General features: G+C 34.6%; 1 protein-coding gene across 6 annotated transcripts in view; it reads left to right on the top strand.

Annotated features, from left to right (window-relative positions):
• Positions 1-16,798, top strand: part of Spock3 (SPARC (osteonectin), cwcv and kazal like domains proteoglycan 3) — a 411,971-nt gene that overhangs the window by 196,378 nt on the left and 198,795 nt on the right. For 4 of the 6 annotated variants that reach the window (XM_076852352.1, XM_076852349.1, XM_076852348.1 and 1 more), the window contains one exon: positions 16,081-16,195. The exons of the other annotated variants lie outside the window; for them this stretch is intronic. In XM_076852352.1, the coding sequence (XP_076708467.1) occupies positions 16,081-16,195 (115 nt within the window). The remainder of the gene's footprint in view (positions 1-16,080; positions 16,196-16,798) is intronic. 6 annotated transcript variants of the gene reach the window in all.

Here is a 16,798-nt window from a genome sequence, read left to right as displayed (position 1 = left end):
AAAGCTGTTTATACTGATATGGCCATTTAATTTGTTCATATCCTATTAACCTCAAGACTCAATATTCTGTTAGAAAAGTGCAAATCCTTGAGAAAAATAACATAAGATTTAAAGCTGTATTTTAACAATATTGAACCTGCAGGATGCTTTTTGTTGGGGTCATTGTTAATATCTGCAAAGTTTCTTAAATTATTTCAGCCATCTTCTTATGGATAGAGTTTAAATTGAGTAAGTAACAAGGATTTGAAGTTTGGGGAAAGTAACATAAAGTACAGCTTTAGGAATATTTAGCCATGGTGACAATAATGACTATAGAGTAGAAAGGAAAGATGACTTTTTTTTTTTTTTTTTGGTAGTGCTGGGAATGGAACCCAGGGTTGTATGTATGACTATTGACCTGTAGTCCCAGCTCTTAGAAAGGCTCTGAATAGGCATGTTTGATGTTCTAGCACCTGAATTAACTGAATAGACTTTCAGCTCTTCGTTTCTGTCATGACTTTTATCTGATGCTAATATTGCTATACTTACTTTTACCTAGAATCTATCTGGTAAACTTTTCCATCAATCCCTTTCTTTTTAACTCTTAATTTTTGCCATTTAAGAAGCACCTCTTAACAACCCTCAGGTGGCTTTGTAAGCCCAGTCTAATACTATCTCTGCTTTTTCTCTTTCATCTATTATGTTTTGTAATGTAATTGAACTTTTATCATCCTGTTTTGTGCTTCTCCAGTTTGACCACAGTTTGGTCAGACTGCACAAAATTATTCTTCCATCTTTTGCCTGTTTCTTATGCATTTAAGGCAGATCAGTCCAGCCAGCTGGGATCCAGGCAGGGGATCCCTGGGCTTGGCTGTGAATAACAGACTGGTAAGTTTGTGGCTATAATGCCACCTGCCCCCAGACACCTGGAGGAAGAAATCTGGAAAGGAATGTTCCTGCAGCTGCAAAACTTGATTTTGTTTCTGGACTCTCTTGACTTCTTCTTAGCAGTGTTGGTTGCCCTTTGCTGCTTTTGATAGAATGGAAAATAAATTTTTAGAAATCAATGGGTCCAAAGTTTGACTGTCCCCTAGTCTTACCAGCAATGTAAATTGACCCTATTTTTCTTTCTTTCTTGTCTTTTAGGGATTTCTAGAAAATTGGAGAGTTCTCTGAAACCAATTTGGAGTTCTGTTTGCTTGCTGTTGTCTAGGGCTTTTTAGCCAATTCAGGGTTTCTCTGAAATCAACTTGCAGGTCTTTCTTAAGTTAGGTTTGACAGGAAAATTTGACCTTGTCTTTGACAGAGATTGCCTAGTGCAGGTTTGTTTGGAAGGTGGCAGGTGGTGGAATCCAGCAGCTGACATCCAGGCAGGCCCCTGGGTTGGTTGCTTGTAATAGAAATTTCTCAGAAATCTAAGGGGATGTAGGATCCTCCTATGGAGCTCCCATGTTTGTATTACCCAGTGGAAACTATAGTGCCTCTGAACACCTGGAGACTGTTTGTTTGGAAGATCTCTCTCATAAAAGTATAAAGGTGCTAATTCTACCTCAGAGCTATTTATTTCATTGGTGTATTCTAGTTGTACATAATGATGTAATCTGTTGTTATATATTCACACATGCACGCATGCACGCGATATAGCAATATAATTTGACTAATATCATTCCCCAGTACTTCCCCTTTCACTCCACCTAGTCCCTTTCCTCTACTCTACTGATCTCTTTTCAATTTTCATGAGACTGTCCCCCTGTTCTCCCCACTCCCAAATAACCATCTTTTCTTTTTTTTTTTTTTTTTTTCCTGTTCAGCTCCCCTATATCAGAGAAAGCATGTTACCTTTGGTTCAGGGTTTGGCTTAGGGAAGCTTTGATATACAATATGGCATATATATCTGAAAAGCACATGTTAATTTAATAGGGTTGTTTTAAGTGTCATTAACTTGACAATGGGCTTAATAGGCAAATTCTCATGGCGGTAGCAATCTATTAATGGCAGTAGATTTATCTATTAAGGCATGGAACTCTATTTCACAAGACATATCCTATTACTGGATGGGAATTCCCAGATTGATCAAACTGGATTCAATTTTCTTTTCCTTTTTCCATGATTTGCCTATTTTTTATGAAGTATATTATAGAATCTAGCAGTTAGGATCCAGGCAGGATCTCTGGCTTGGCTGCCTGCAACAGAAAGTCTTTAGGAATTCAGGTTAAGTAGGATTCTCAAATCCAGCTTCCATCTTTATGTCACCAATGGGACCTATAATACCTTGGGACGCCTACTAACATGGCCATATTCATAGCTGGGGACGTAGATCAGTGTCAGAGCACTTGCCCAGTATGCTAGAAGCCCTAAGTTCAATCCCCAGTAAAAAAAAAAAAAAAAAAAAAAAAAAAAGTCTTTATATACTACCATGTTTTTCTTTCTTAAATTCTGTATTGTTGTTGGATATGTGTCAATATTATCATTTTATTTTATTTGCTATTTCAGTGTTTTTAGAACAGATATAACAATGTGGAATAGTTTCTCAGTAAATTTTCAAAGTATATTAGTTACACAACAAAAATATGTTAACGAAAAAGAAACAAAGAACATTTTGAAAACACCTAACATCTAGAGAGATACATTTAGCATTTTAATTGAAATAAATATTCTTTTCTTGAGGATAAATTCCTTAAAAAGTTAAGATTATATAATATAATAATATTATCAAAACATGTTATATTTGTATATTTAAATACTCTAAAATATACTTTAGTGCTACAATGTCTATGATAAACAGCAATCTAATATTACATCTAATAATATATTTTAAAATGCTATTATCAGGAACTGTGGATCTCCTAATACCATGTAGTCTATGTTTGAAAATAAAATTGAAGTATGTATTTGTATTAATAGTGGGATCAGTAGTCTAGGGATTTTATATACAACATTGCAGCAGAATAGCAATTTTTTCTGAAATTGTTTGTGATTGACTAATTTAAAAATTAGGTATATTAGAAGTGTTAATTTTAAGCTTTCAAATAGGTATATTAAATAACCATGTTTAGATAGAACACAGTCCCACTATTGTAATTCTAATGAGCTCTTGCCACTGCTTAGGCTCAAGAAATGAATGTATCTATATATGCATGTCTGGAAATGTTGCGGTGAAACCCACTAATTTCTACAATTAATATATTTTAATAACTATAATTAAAAAGAAGTATGTCTATAGTTTTAAATTTTGTCTTCACTGAATGCCTCTCAGTCTTCACAGCTTTCCTAATTTGCATTAATCTTCTTCCCAACAAACTAATGAAGTCTCTTTCAACCAGTCAAGAGCATGCTTAGGAGAAATCTGCTCATTTCATAGATCCTCTTAAAACAAAGTGAAACTGGGGAGCAGAGGCTGACATGGCACATGCACTGCAATCACTAGATGTTGTCCAAAGCTAGTGTTACAATGCACGCTGGCCTGTTGTCTCTGTCCACTGTTGATAAGAGAGGCATCAATGAATTTTTGGAGGCTGCCTTCAAGCAACCTGCTTCTCAGAAAGTTAAATTTTCCTTCTTTAACTTTGTAAAACCTAGTTATACTCATCTCACCAAAGAAGCAAAGGGCTTTCTAAAGAAGTTGAGATGAGCATTTTGAGTTTCCACAGGGCAGTATCCTTAATTGATAAGCCATGTACTAACCTCTTGGCCAGACAGTTATTTTACACACTTTTATGGAGATTATAGTAAGGAGCTGATCTGTTTAAATAGCATTGTGTGTATTGTTGTGAAACAAAAAAATAAGGTCAAAAGTCAGTGTATTTATGTTTTCTTTGATCTCATTAAATCTAAGAAGCACTGAGAACTGAAAATTATATGCCATTGAGCAAATGCATAGACTATTTGGAAGAAGGCTTTGCTGGTTGAGAACATACTTAAGAATTCCAATGATAGCAATACCAAGGTCTATCAAGTACATCTGTATGCAAAGAAATGTAGTAGAAAGGACCGATAACAAAATCTACCCAAGAACTGCTTGAGCCTGTCTATGCTGTAGGGAAACTAGAGAGTACCAAAAAATCTAGGCTGTCACAATGACAGTTTCAAGGGAAAAAAAAAAAAAAAAAGACCTCCGTAGGAAAGTGCCTGTCAGATGACACAGTTTTACAACTGAGCATAGATAGAACATTTTCTAAATCACTAAAAAATTATTACAAAGAACATATTTTGTGGTTATGTCTTTTTGTGATTTGGTATCATTCAATGAGTTGAGAAGTGTTATGTTAAATTCTAATTTCATTTTTTATATTTTTTTATTTATATATGACAGCAGAATGTATTACAATTCATATTACATATATAGAGCTCATTTTTTAAATATATCTCTGGTTGTATACAAAGTATATTCACACCAATTTATGTCTTCACACATGTACTTTGGATAATGATGTCAATTACATTCCGCCATCATTTCTAACCCTATGCCCCTTCTCTTCCCCTCCAACCCCTCTGCAGAATCTAGAGTTCATATATTCCTCCCATCTACCCCGCTATGCATCAGCCTCCTTATATCAGAGAAAACATTTAGAAATTGATTTTTTGGGATTGGCGACTTCGCTTAGCATTATTTTCTCTAACTCCATCCATTTACCTGCAAATGCCATGATTTTATTATCTTTTATTGCTGGGTAATATTCCATTGTGTATATATGCCACATTTTTTAATCCATTCATCTACTGAAGGGCATCTAGGTTGGTTCCACAGTTTAGCTATTGTGAATTGTGTTGCTGTAAACATTATGTGGCTGTGTCCCTGTAATATGTTCTTTTTAAATCCTTTGGGTATAGACCAAGGAGAGGGATAGCTGAGTCAAATGGTGGTTCCAAACAGAAGACCAATATGCTTCATGGACTTCGAAGCAAAAATGATGATGAAAAATGTAGCCAATCTATCCCAGCTATATATAAAACAAATATTATGACCAAAGAAGCTTATCCCAGGATTGCAAAATTGGTTTAATATTTAAAAATCTACAACATTAGTAAAATAAAAAGGAAAAAAATCATATGATCATTTCAACAGATATAGAAAAAACATCTCATAAAAATCTATATCAATCCATGATAAAAACTCTCAGCAAACAAGGCATAGAAGGGATTGGCTTAGTACTTATGCTGTTATTTCCTCACACTCCAATAAAAATTAGTGACCAATATTTAATTAAACTTTATTTTCAAAAGTCTAGGAGAAACACTTAACTTTTTTCAGCATATGATTTCACAGATTACTTTATGACATTCTTCTGAAGGTTTCTCTGATTTATTTCCCCAACAAATTTTTTCTTGGCCAAAATGAAGTCTAGAATAGCAGTTTATTTATTGTTTACTCATTCTTTTAAGAGGTGAATTGTAGGTAAAGGAAGGCCAACATTTTATCAAATGTTCTGCTTTCAGTTGAATAATACTTCTAACACATCTACATGGTTAAAATATTTTATTGTTATTACATCAGTTTAATAATCTGTATTAAGAAAAATAAGACTATTTAAAAATAAAATATTTTTCACATGCTCAAAAAAAAAAGAAAACAGTTAAACAGTTTCCCAAAATTTGTATTTTGCTCGAAAATGATAGTGCTTTAATATTCAATGTGAAATGTCAGGTAAAATAGATGGCTTGGGAATTCTGTTCAATTATTCTCTAAGGTTGGGGATTATCAGAAGATAGGATTAAGTCCCAAGTAATTGTATATGAAACTGATCTGTTACAGAGGAAGAAATCTAAACAACCATAAAAATAGATTCTTGGACTAAAAGCTAGACTAAATTATTCAGGGACAATCCAACCTCATTACTTTAGATGCTTGTCTTACTAGAGAGTATATGTTAATATCATTTCAGCAAATCTTAAAAATCTATTGTGTATTATGGAGAGTATGAAGCTGACCACAGGGCATTTTAATAGCCATTCTCCATCTCACCTGAAGCCCAGGACAATGAATTCAACTTTAGCAAATCATTTATATTTTGTCCAATATCTTGCATTTGAATTCTATTTCTACTAATTACTGGCTATAAATCACAGGATAAAACATTGTACTTAAACTATGGTTCCCTAGGAGCTACAACTGAGATGATAATGCATGGTTCAGAGAATGGTTTCAAAGCTATTTTGCATATAAATGACAAAAAAACCACTTGTACTGCCACAGAGCAAACAATGAATAAATTGCAATTATTGCATGCCCCATATAACATCTCATCCAAATAAGTAGAATTTTTTTTCTTTTGAACTGAAGATTGAACCCAAGGACTCACGCATGGTAAGCACACTCTGTCACTGAGCCACATCCTAGCCCTAGGACCATAATTTATGGTTATTACTGAATTTTCATTGGAGCAGAAGGATTATTATCAGCATACCTCTATTGTGCTGGTGGCCAAAAGAGAAGAAAATGAAAATATTACTTTAGAATTTTAAAATTTTCATATTATCAAAAGGAAGGATGATTTGTATATTGTATTGTACCTGTTACCCACATATATCGTAAAAGAAAAATGTTATAATACAGTAGCACAGTGTCCTGTTAAAAAAAAAAAAAAATCCAGTAATCCTTTTGAAACAAAACACCAGGTCAAGTTCAAGACTACGAACAGATTTGCTTTAATTTATAGCACTATTTTTCTACCAAATGAGTTTCCCCAAAAGAATAGCCTTCTCAATTGTCAGAACTTTGGGGGGTTTTGATTATATTTCAATATTTTACAGAAAATAAATTTCTAAGTTCTAAAGATTTTCAGATCATCTGTGGTCCAGAGTAGAGGGTTTGTACAAAGTATATGGAGACACGCTCAGTATTGGATTTTTTATGGTTTCTGCGTTCCTGTTCCCACAATGTTAAGGACATGGGAGAGAAGCTGGTGGTTCCACGAAAACCACTGCTCATCCTTCTGTACCCAGCATGAGAAAATATTGGGCAATGGTGCTAAAATTCTTTCTTCTTATTTGAAAATGGGTTTGGGGAAGAGGGAAGGAGATTTAGCCATGAATCTATGTTGTTGGCCTTTATTTATAAGGTGTCACAAATCTAAATCTAACTAAATTACAAGACTGATTGTGATCTTACTTTATAGTCTTTAAAAGTGTCCACAAAAGGATATTTTTGCCTGGTCTGTCTTTGGAATGCTAGATCCAAACACACAGGTGACTGTTGAACATTCTCTTCAGGGTGTCACTGCAAGCATTTCATTAAGTTACTGAAAACTAAATTAGCTATCATCCCTTTCTCCCGACACTAAACCTCTTATTTCTTGTTTGGTGTCACCACCAATCACCATTTCTTCTACTTCTGATAAATTTCCTCCTGATGCTTAATGAATAACTGGTTCTATTGAATCTGTACCCTTTATGCTTTTGAAATGTGTTCCCCCCTCTCCATCTTTACAACACAATCACAGATTTTCAACCTTTCTCTACTGAATGATATTTCTTGTCGTAATCACATATTCTTCTGAACATCTCCAAATTTGTGTGTGTATATTATTTTAACCATTACAAACCTGATTTTGACACCACCCTACCTGAAATGTTAGAATGGCATGGCAGAAATTTATGGTGACACTCCAAAAGGTGAGAAGCTTCTATGTTTCTTTAGTGATTTTAGAGTGCTCGCAGGCAACATGCACATTTTGTATGACATTGGTCTTAAACTTGCCATTCCATAAATAGGGGATTCTTTTTATACTTTCTTGCTATTCAGCCTATCCCTTTACACTGGAATTTTCTTTCATTTTGTTCATTTAATGGCATCAAAATCTACCTCAGTTTTCATCCAGTCTAGTTCTCTCTCATTCATCATGATTGATCTCATTTCTCTATGTATGTGTGAGCGTGCACGCACGCGCATGCGCGCACACACACACACACACACACACACACATAATTTCTAGTTAACATCTATTTGTATTAGATGTTGTAACTCTGTCTTTCAATAAAAGTATTGAGTATGTTGAGGACAGGGTCCACTCCATCTACAAATCTGGTGCCAAAATTGTATGTTAACAAGTCACAATTCAATTTTAAAGCAGAATGTGATTTTGGAGAACATTTAGTACACATTCTTGATTTTATAAAGGATCCTTACTGGATTAGCTTTTACTCATTGTAATACATTTGTCCTTTAAACATTTAAATCAATATCCATGGAGTTTAGTTTCTATTTTGTTTGTCTATTATATAAGAAATCTTTCTCCGGAATTTACTGAGCTAAATTGACCTGTTCATCTTTTATTCCATCAAGAATTATTTATGGGCTGGGATTGTGGCTCAGCGGTAGAGCACCCCCCTAGCAGGGGCGGGACCAGGATTCAATCCTCAGCACCACATAAAAATAAAGGCATTGTGTTGTATCCATTTACACCAAAAAATAAATATTTTTTAAAAAAGAATTATTTATTTCAAAATTTAAGAATGCTTTGGCCTAGATCATAGGTTTTAATTTTCAAATATCTAAATTTCTGGTGGAAAAAATGATACTGAAATTCAGAAATTAGTTTGTGAAAATTGGAAGTTCTAATCTACCTGTTGTGTCTGTTAGTTTTTCATTGCTGTAACAAAAAAACAAAAAAAAAAAAGTACCCAACAAGAACAACTTCGAAGATTAAAAGCTTATTTTGGCTCATAGTCTCAGAGGTTTAGTAGATTGGCTGAGCCAACTCCTCTGCACCCAAGGTGAAGCAGCGCATAATGTCAGAAGGACATGCTAGAGTGATATTGCTCAGAGCATGGTGACCAGAAGACAGGGAGAAAGAGGAAAAGGCCAGAGAAAAGATGAACCCTTTCAGGGCTTGTCCCCAGAGATGTATCTCCTCCTGCCTACAGTTACCAACCAGTTCATTCAAACTAGGATAAACTGAATAGGTTGCAACTTTCACAATCCAATCATTTCACCTCTGAACATTTCTGCATTAACACAAGAGCCTTGGGGGGATATCTCATAATCCAAATTATAGTATTCCACTCCTGGCCTCCAAAAGCTCATGTCCATTTTATCATGCAAATCCATTTAGTTCATCTCCAAGAGTTTCTATGTTCTTAACAGTTCCAGCACTGAACAAAATCCCAAGTTCAATGTCTCCTCTGATACTCAAGACAAACTCTGACTGTGAGCACTTGTGAAGATCAAAAACAAGCTACATATAGCCAATATACAGTGGAACAAAGTAAATGCACCCATTCTAAAAGGGAGATAGGGGCATAGACAGAAGGGGCAGTTCCAAAGCAAGACCAAATCTCATCAGGGCAAAGAGGTCTCATAACTTAGCATCCAGCATCTAGAACACATGGTGGCACTACGTGTGCTTCAAAGGGCTTGCTGGTTGCAATATACCTAGGATTTTAAAATTACCTCACTTTCTCCATAGCCAGCAGTTTTTCAGTGCAGACAGTCCATATTACTTACATCTCTTAATTCCTGGGATCACCTTTCCTTCTTTACTATAATTTTTGCAGATTCATGCTTCACCTTCAAGGGAGTAGACCACAGGAATATTAAACTTACTACACTTTGCTTGTATTCCCAGGTCTTCTTTATAAATGGCAATGGACATCTCCATGACTTGCAGACTCTATTATCCTGCATTCCTTCAAAACCAGCACCATGTGGATGACACCAATGTGTGTTGCTGACTTGAGCAGTAGCCAAGTCCTCTTAGATCATGGCTGCAACAACCTCTGAGTGCCTCAGCAGTTGAGTTTGTTAAAACAACTTTCTAGGTTTTCCTCTGTGAGCAGAGTGCCCCCATGATCTCTTTTCAAAATAATTTCTTTTGTGTACACTGGATCCTGTAGTGGAAGTGATCTGGCAATTTTCTGAGATGCCCTCCAGATATCTTTCCAATTGTATCTGTGAAATGTACTTAGCCTCTCTTTAGGGGATATAGTTTCTGCAAAAGTGCACCTTTCTGGACCTCAGTTCTACATGGACTTTTCTGATCAAATTGCAAGTTTAAAAGAATCTTGAGCTCTGTTTTTTGTTCTCAGTTTTCAGTAAACCTGGCTAAAAGCTGCCAGCAAAATCCACACCATAGACAAGGCAGTGCTGTCTGGAAACACCCTCCACCAGATTAATTAGTCTGTGACCTTAAAATTCAGTCTCAGGCCACATATTAGGACATGGGCAAAAAGTAGTTCTTTTACAGAATGTAACATGAGTGGTCTCTAGTTCAATGCCCAACAGAGTCCTCATTTCTCTCTGAAACTTCATGAGCACAGTCTTTACTGTCTTCACTTCTATCAGCATTCTGTTCTTCTGAGTTTCCACCAGATTCATACATTAAGCTCTGTTTACAAAATTCTAAGACTTCTGTATCTTTAGGTTATCCAAAGTATTCCTGCAAACTGTCTACAAAGGCTTCTGAGTTCCCACCTACCCTACTGTGTTTGTTAGCTTTTCTTTGCATGGTCAGGTTAGCGCAGCAACAGTCCCACTCCCAGTACTAATTTTGGAATCAACTCATTGTCATTGTGACCAAAACCTTGACAAGAAGAACTTAGAGAAAGAAAAGTTTATTTTGTCTCATTCTTTTAAAATTCTTGATCAGCCAAGTCCATGGCTCTGGGCCCAACATGAGACAGCACCACATCATGGCAGAAGGACATGGTGGGGAGAAGTTTCTCAGGACATGATGATGGAGAAGCAGAGAGAGGGAGAAATGGAAAGGGACCACAGTGACAATGAAGCCTTCCAGAACATGTCCCCAGTGAACGAAATCCTTGAGCCATATTCCACCTGCCTGCAGTTACTACCCAGTCATTCCCTGTAAACTAGATGGACTGATTAGGTTTTATCTCATGGAATCTAATCATTTTTTCATCTGAACATTTCTGCATTGACACAGGGATTTTTAGAGGACACCTCACACCCAAACTATAACACCTGCTAAGGTTTATTTCAGTTCTCAATACTAACTTTGATGCTTATTTTTGAAGCTTAGTGATGCCACATTTCTCCTTTTCTTCTCTTAAGATCAATGGCATCAAGGAACATTCTTTTGCTATCTTGGGAATTTAATGACTTATCATAAATTATCATCCTGGCGCTTGGGCTATAGTTCAATGGTAGAGTTTATGCTTAGCACATGTGAAGTGCTGGGTTCGGCTCTCAACTCAAAATGGAAAAATTGCCATGTATGTTTGTTTTTATGACCTGGGATCTGTTTGTGTCTTTATTTTGATCTTCTCTTACTAACATATCAACCTCAGTCACATTTGTTTTCTGCCCTCACCTACCCTTGCTCACTCAGGCACTTTCACTCTTAGCTGCTGGATCAGACCAGACATGTCCTAGCTTATTTCATCTAGCAGTAAGTGGATGATACTGGACCAAAAACCAATTATTCTGGCAAGAGTGAGTGAAATCCTATATTACAAATGCAATAAAGCTCAAAGGTTAAATTATAAAGTGATCCTTTGAAAATACAGACTGTATTTTCTGGAAAAAAGAAAGAAAGAAAAACCTCATTCATTTAGTTCTCTAGGTAACTTAATGTCAATCAAATGATTACTAAAGCTTGGTGCCTTGGCGTAATCCAAGCAACCTGGGAGGCTGAGGCAGGAGAATCACAAGTTCCAAAGCCAATCTCAGCAACTTGGGGAGGCCCCAATCAAATTAGCAAGACCCTGTTCTGAAAATAAAAAAAAATAAATAAATAAGTATATAAAAGGCTGGGGATGTGGTTCAGTGGTTAAGTTTTCTGAGTCCAATCCTTGTTACAAAAAAAAAAAAAAAAAAAAATGAGGAGGCAGAAAAGAACATGATCATGTGAACTCAAATGCACTAGTGAAAATCTTTCTCAAGGACATTTTACTGGATCCCTGAGAGAAAGCTGGGCAGCAATGCAGGTAGAATAAGAGAATGATGTTAAATTGAAAATGATGGAAAGAACAGGATAGTAATGGAGTGACGTGATGAAATTATGCCAATCCTTTTGAAGGCACAGGACTGATTCTGATTCATGGGCTATGAGCCAAAGAGAATGTGGTTGTGTTATTGTTGTAATTTCAAGAGTAAAATCTTAAGCATCTGTATTTACAGAGTGAGATGTTTTGTAGTTTTTAAGCTGCCAACAATGTGAGTTCTACAAAAAATACAGATGGTTAAATTCACATGCACAGAAAGGGGTCTTCTCCTTCTTATGAATTCTTTCTGATTTTTCATGTTTATTTTCTACCATTATATTTTACATCTCCTAACAAATACTGCTATTCTTTTATTTGATTTTTTTATATAGAATTCTGTGCAAAGCTTTCTCATTAAATTATTTTTCATGCTTTAAATTTGTGTTAACAATTCCATTCTTGCTGTGTAATTTTTGAGTTCTGATTTCTCTTCTTAAGCAGATATAATATAAGAAGAGGTGTGGAACTTTTAAATATTATCTAATCTAGATTATAAATAAATGAAAACTGGAAGAAAAACTAGAATATTAACAAGCTATATTAAAAGTATAATTACATTAGCTAAGTCTTGCTTGCTTGATTGATTGATTGATCTTTTGCTGTATAGGAATTGAACCTAAGGGCACTAGACCACTGAGCTGTATCCCAGATGTTTTGTTTTTTAATTTTGAGGTAGGATGTTGCTAAATTGCAAATGCTGACCTCAAATTTGTGATCATCCTGCCCCAGTTCCCTGAGTCACTGATATTACAGACGTGTACCACCACATTTGGCTTCTATATAGTTTTGTATGTAATGTAGTGTTTTATTGAAAATAAAAATGCATGTTTTTCAAAATAAAATATCCAATATTAAACATATTCAAATTTCGAAGCAAAACTATAATGAAATATCATCTTACCCATGATATGATGGTTATTTTTAAATAAAAATAACAAATGTTGGTGAAGATGTGGAGAAAAAGGAACTTTCATACACTGCTGTTGAGATGTAAATTAGTACAACCATTATGGAGAAGACTATGGAGGTTACCAAAACTAGATAAACTAAAACCAGAACTACCATATGATCTGGCTTTCCCACTTCGGAGTGTATCTATAAAGGAAATAAAATTAGCATGTAAGAGAAACACCTACATGCTCATATATATTGTGGCACTATTTATGATAACTAATATATGGATCAAACAAAGTGCCCTTCAGCAGATGAATGGACAAAGAAAACATGGTAGATCGACATAATAGTATATTATTCACCTGTAAGGAAAAATGAATTCCTGTTCTTTACAGCAAAATGGGTGAACTTGGACAACACTAGGTTAAATGAAATAAGCTAGGCAGACATGAAAGACACATATCCTATGTTCTGTCTCACATGTACAAGTTTTTTTTAAAAAGTGACCTGAATATAGAATAGTGATAACTAGGACTGGAAGGCAGGAGAGGAGGGTGGATAAAGGAAGGTGGGATATGATTAGTGAACACTTTATTCATGTATTTAAATTTCACAATGAACATCATAAACACTTAAGACTGATGCATGTTCATCTAAAATACCAATGTACAAAAATAAGCATTTAATACAGGTATATACAGTAGAGAGGAAGATAATTATGATAATAAAATTCAATTTTATGAAATTTTAAAAAGTAATTTTGATAATTAGAAATCAAAACAGATTAAGAATTACAGCTAACTTGGCTTAAACATGTTTAATGTAAATTGTTGTGTAGTTTTCTTTTATGTTGTCCAAACAAGGATTCATACAGTTTTCAAGTAAAGCAATTTGATCAGATAATTTTAAATCATTGATAATCTAAACTATGTCAGTATAATAAAAATATGATAGCAATTTTAATTTGCATTGTGAAAAATATATTTCACATTTTATAAGGAATAAAATACTTTACCTCAATAGTTGAAGCTACTTAGAAACTGAGAAAAAAATGTAGTTGATCTAACCATTGCTCATTGAAAAAGCCTTTCTTTGTAATGGAAGAAATTAAAATATTTATGTTCTAAATAAATGCAATTAAAATCTTGAGTATTCATTATAATATAATAAATATGTCTACTTGTTAATTTTAATCAATTGTATGTATAAATATGCTTTATTTTAAATCTCATGCTTATTTGAAATCTTGAGTAAGAATTTTATAGAAATTTATTTTATATATTTAAGGTATAAATATATATGTATTATACTTTATATATATTTAAGGTATAAATATATACATTCATATATGTATAGTTTATTTCTGTATTTTATTGAATTAATCAATGAACAGAACATATGCATTGATTTAAATTGTTATTGACTAAGTATGCCTAAGACTTAACATAATAATAAATGTAATCTTAATTAGGTTGTACATCAGATGTCAGCTTGAATTTATCCTAGGTTTAAAAACTGAAAATGTTTGAGTCAAATCCACATTCCATGTCCAGTGGAGAGTCCACAGGCTTCCTGGATATTTTTGTGTATCCCAAGTGTACATTGTTCTGGTTACCCTGGCTCCAATTTTCTTCAGATGCTAGAATTTTTTATTGACCATCTTTCAGCATTTCTTTCTCTGAATTTTGACATGTACCAAAACTGGATATCCAGTGTCCTTTCCTTATCTGTACCTACTTCCCTTCTGGCCTTCTTCCAACTTTTTCAGTGATGATTATCTAAATCAGCACTATTCACAATTGCTGCAGTCTGGCTGGGCACAAATCACAGGCCACTCAAGCAGGAACAAACTTTATTTCCAAACTCCACCAGCACACTCCCCCGGAACTCTCCCGAACACCACCCACGCGGATCCTCCAGGAACCACCACACACCAACTGGAACTCCCATCACCGGAACTTCACCAACCAACTCGAAATCTTCAGGAATCCCCGTGAGAGCTCAACCGGAACTCAAAGGGAACTCCGGGAGAACTCAAAAGTCATCCTCTTAATGGCTCCATGGCATCACCTCTCAACCACTACTCCTGGCAAAAATGCCATGTGTCATCCCAACTCGGCTGTGGCCCTCAACACACAATAGCCAAGAGTTTGACATAATTCAAATGCCCATCTCCTAGTGAATAGATAATTAAATGTGGTATATCCATGTAATGCAATATTATTCAGCAATATAAAGAAATGAAGTAATGTTTAATGCTACAATATCATGTTTAATGCTACAATATCGTTCAACCTCAGAAACATTATCTCATGGCAATGAAGTCAATCATAAAAGGCCATATAATTCATTATTCAACTTATATGAAGTGTCCAGAATAGGGAAACTACAGAGACAAAAACTAGATTAATGATTATCCAGTACTAATTACGGGAAAGTTGGGGTGATAAACACAGGACACGTTTAGGTTTTCTTGGTGATGAAAATATTTAAAAATTGTGATGTGAGCTTTAAAATAATGAATATGCTGATAATCATTGATTGTGAACTTTAAACATTGATTGTAAACTTTAAATTAATGAGGTGTATACTAGGTAAAACACATGTCAATGAACTTTTTAGACTGAAAAACATATCACATAATCTTTTGCAACTACCAGGACAGAGTTTACTTAAATAAATAGAATGTCAGATATTATGCAAAAACAACCTAAACTTAAATGCAACATCTGAATTTTTACTATGATACATTCAGTCAGTCCAAAGTACAGTTAGAGACTTTCCTTGGATATGCAAAGATCCATCAATGTTCAACATCATCTTTGGGTTTTATACTTTTTCTATAACCACTAGATTCTATCTAGGGAAAGGAGAAGTTTAATGTAATTCTCCACTGACATAAAGTATTGCAGTAACATTCTGTAGTTTTATTCTTCTCCTTTATTGCTGTAATGATAGCAGAAAATAAAGAGAGTTATCTTAAATTTCCTATTCTAGTTATACATTTTCTGAGTCATAGTGGTATGTGCATTTTAGTTCCTGAATAGCCTAGATGAGCCTGAAGTGTAGCTGTTACCCACTATCTGAGTTATGTGGGTAGAAATAGAAGTATCTCTTAATAGAGGAAAAATGTGAAGAAAATTTACAGCTAAATGCTATAAAATTACTTGGTAAAATTATGTTTGATGAGATTGGATACCTCTATTTTATAGAAATTTATTTTAATATTTCCTGAACAATCTCTCCATCTCTTTCTCTCTTTTTCAGCTTTAGACCCAGCTAAAGATCCCTGCTTAAAGATGAAATGTAGCCGCCATAAAGTATGCGTTACTCAAGATTCTCAGACTGCAGTCTGCATTAGTCACCGGAGGCTTACACACAGGTAAAATTGTTAAATAAAATCCTTCTGATTGAATAGTACTTCTTGCCATGCACACTATAAATATTGGTCAGTTCCTTCTAATATTTTACATGGAGTTTTATTGAAACATTTTAAGAAGTTGAGTTAATATAATTTTGATGATTCCTTGGGTTAAACATTGTTATCAACCAATATTAGTACAGATAAAAGAATTTTATGCATATATTATTAGGTAAATCATATCATGTAAAGATTAGATTATATATTATGTGGGTATTTGTACTTTTTATATTTTAGGGAACAGTTACAGTTTTGGTACCCTCTAAATATTTTTATTTATTGCTATACCTGTTTCCCTCAGGTATAAGTAAGAAGTCAAATTAAAGGGGAAAATCTGAACTTACTGATGTTCATAAAAAGAGATAGTAGCCAGATGTGGTGGTACCCTATCTCAGATTATAGTAAAAAGGGTTAGGGATGTAGCTTATGGGTACAGAAACCCTGGGTTTGTTCTCTATTACAAGAGAGAGAGAGAGAGAGAGAGAGAGAGAGAGAGAGAGAGAGAGAGAGAATATGAATGTAGACATTTGGGACCAGAACATTCTTGTACACTTCCTTGGGAAG

Source organism: Callospermophilus lateralis, chromosome 4 (genome assembly GCF_048772815.1).
Source record: "Callospermophilus lateralis isolate mCalLat2 chromosome 4, mCalLat2.hap1, whole genome shotgun sequence".
Lineage (NCBI taxonomy): Eukaryota > Metazoa > Chordata > Mammalia > Rodentia > Sciuridae > Callospermophilus > Callospermophilus lateralis.
Note: the sequence above shows the minus strand (reverse complement) of the source record. Positions and strands in the feature narration are given on the sequence as shown.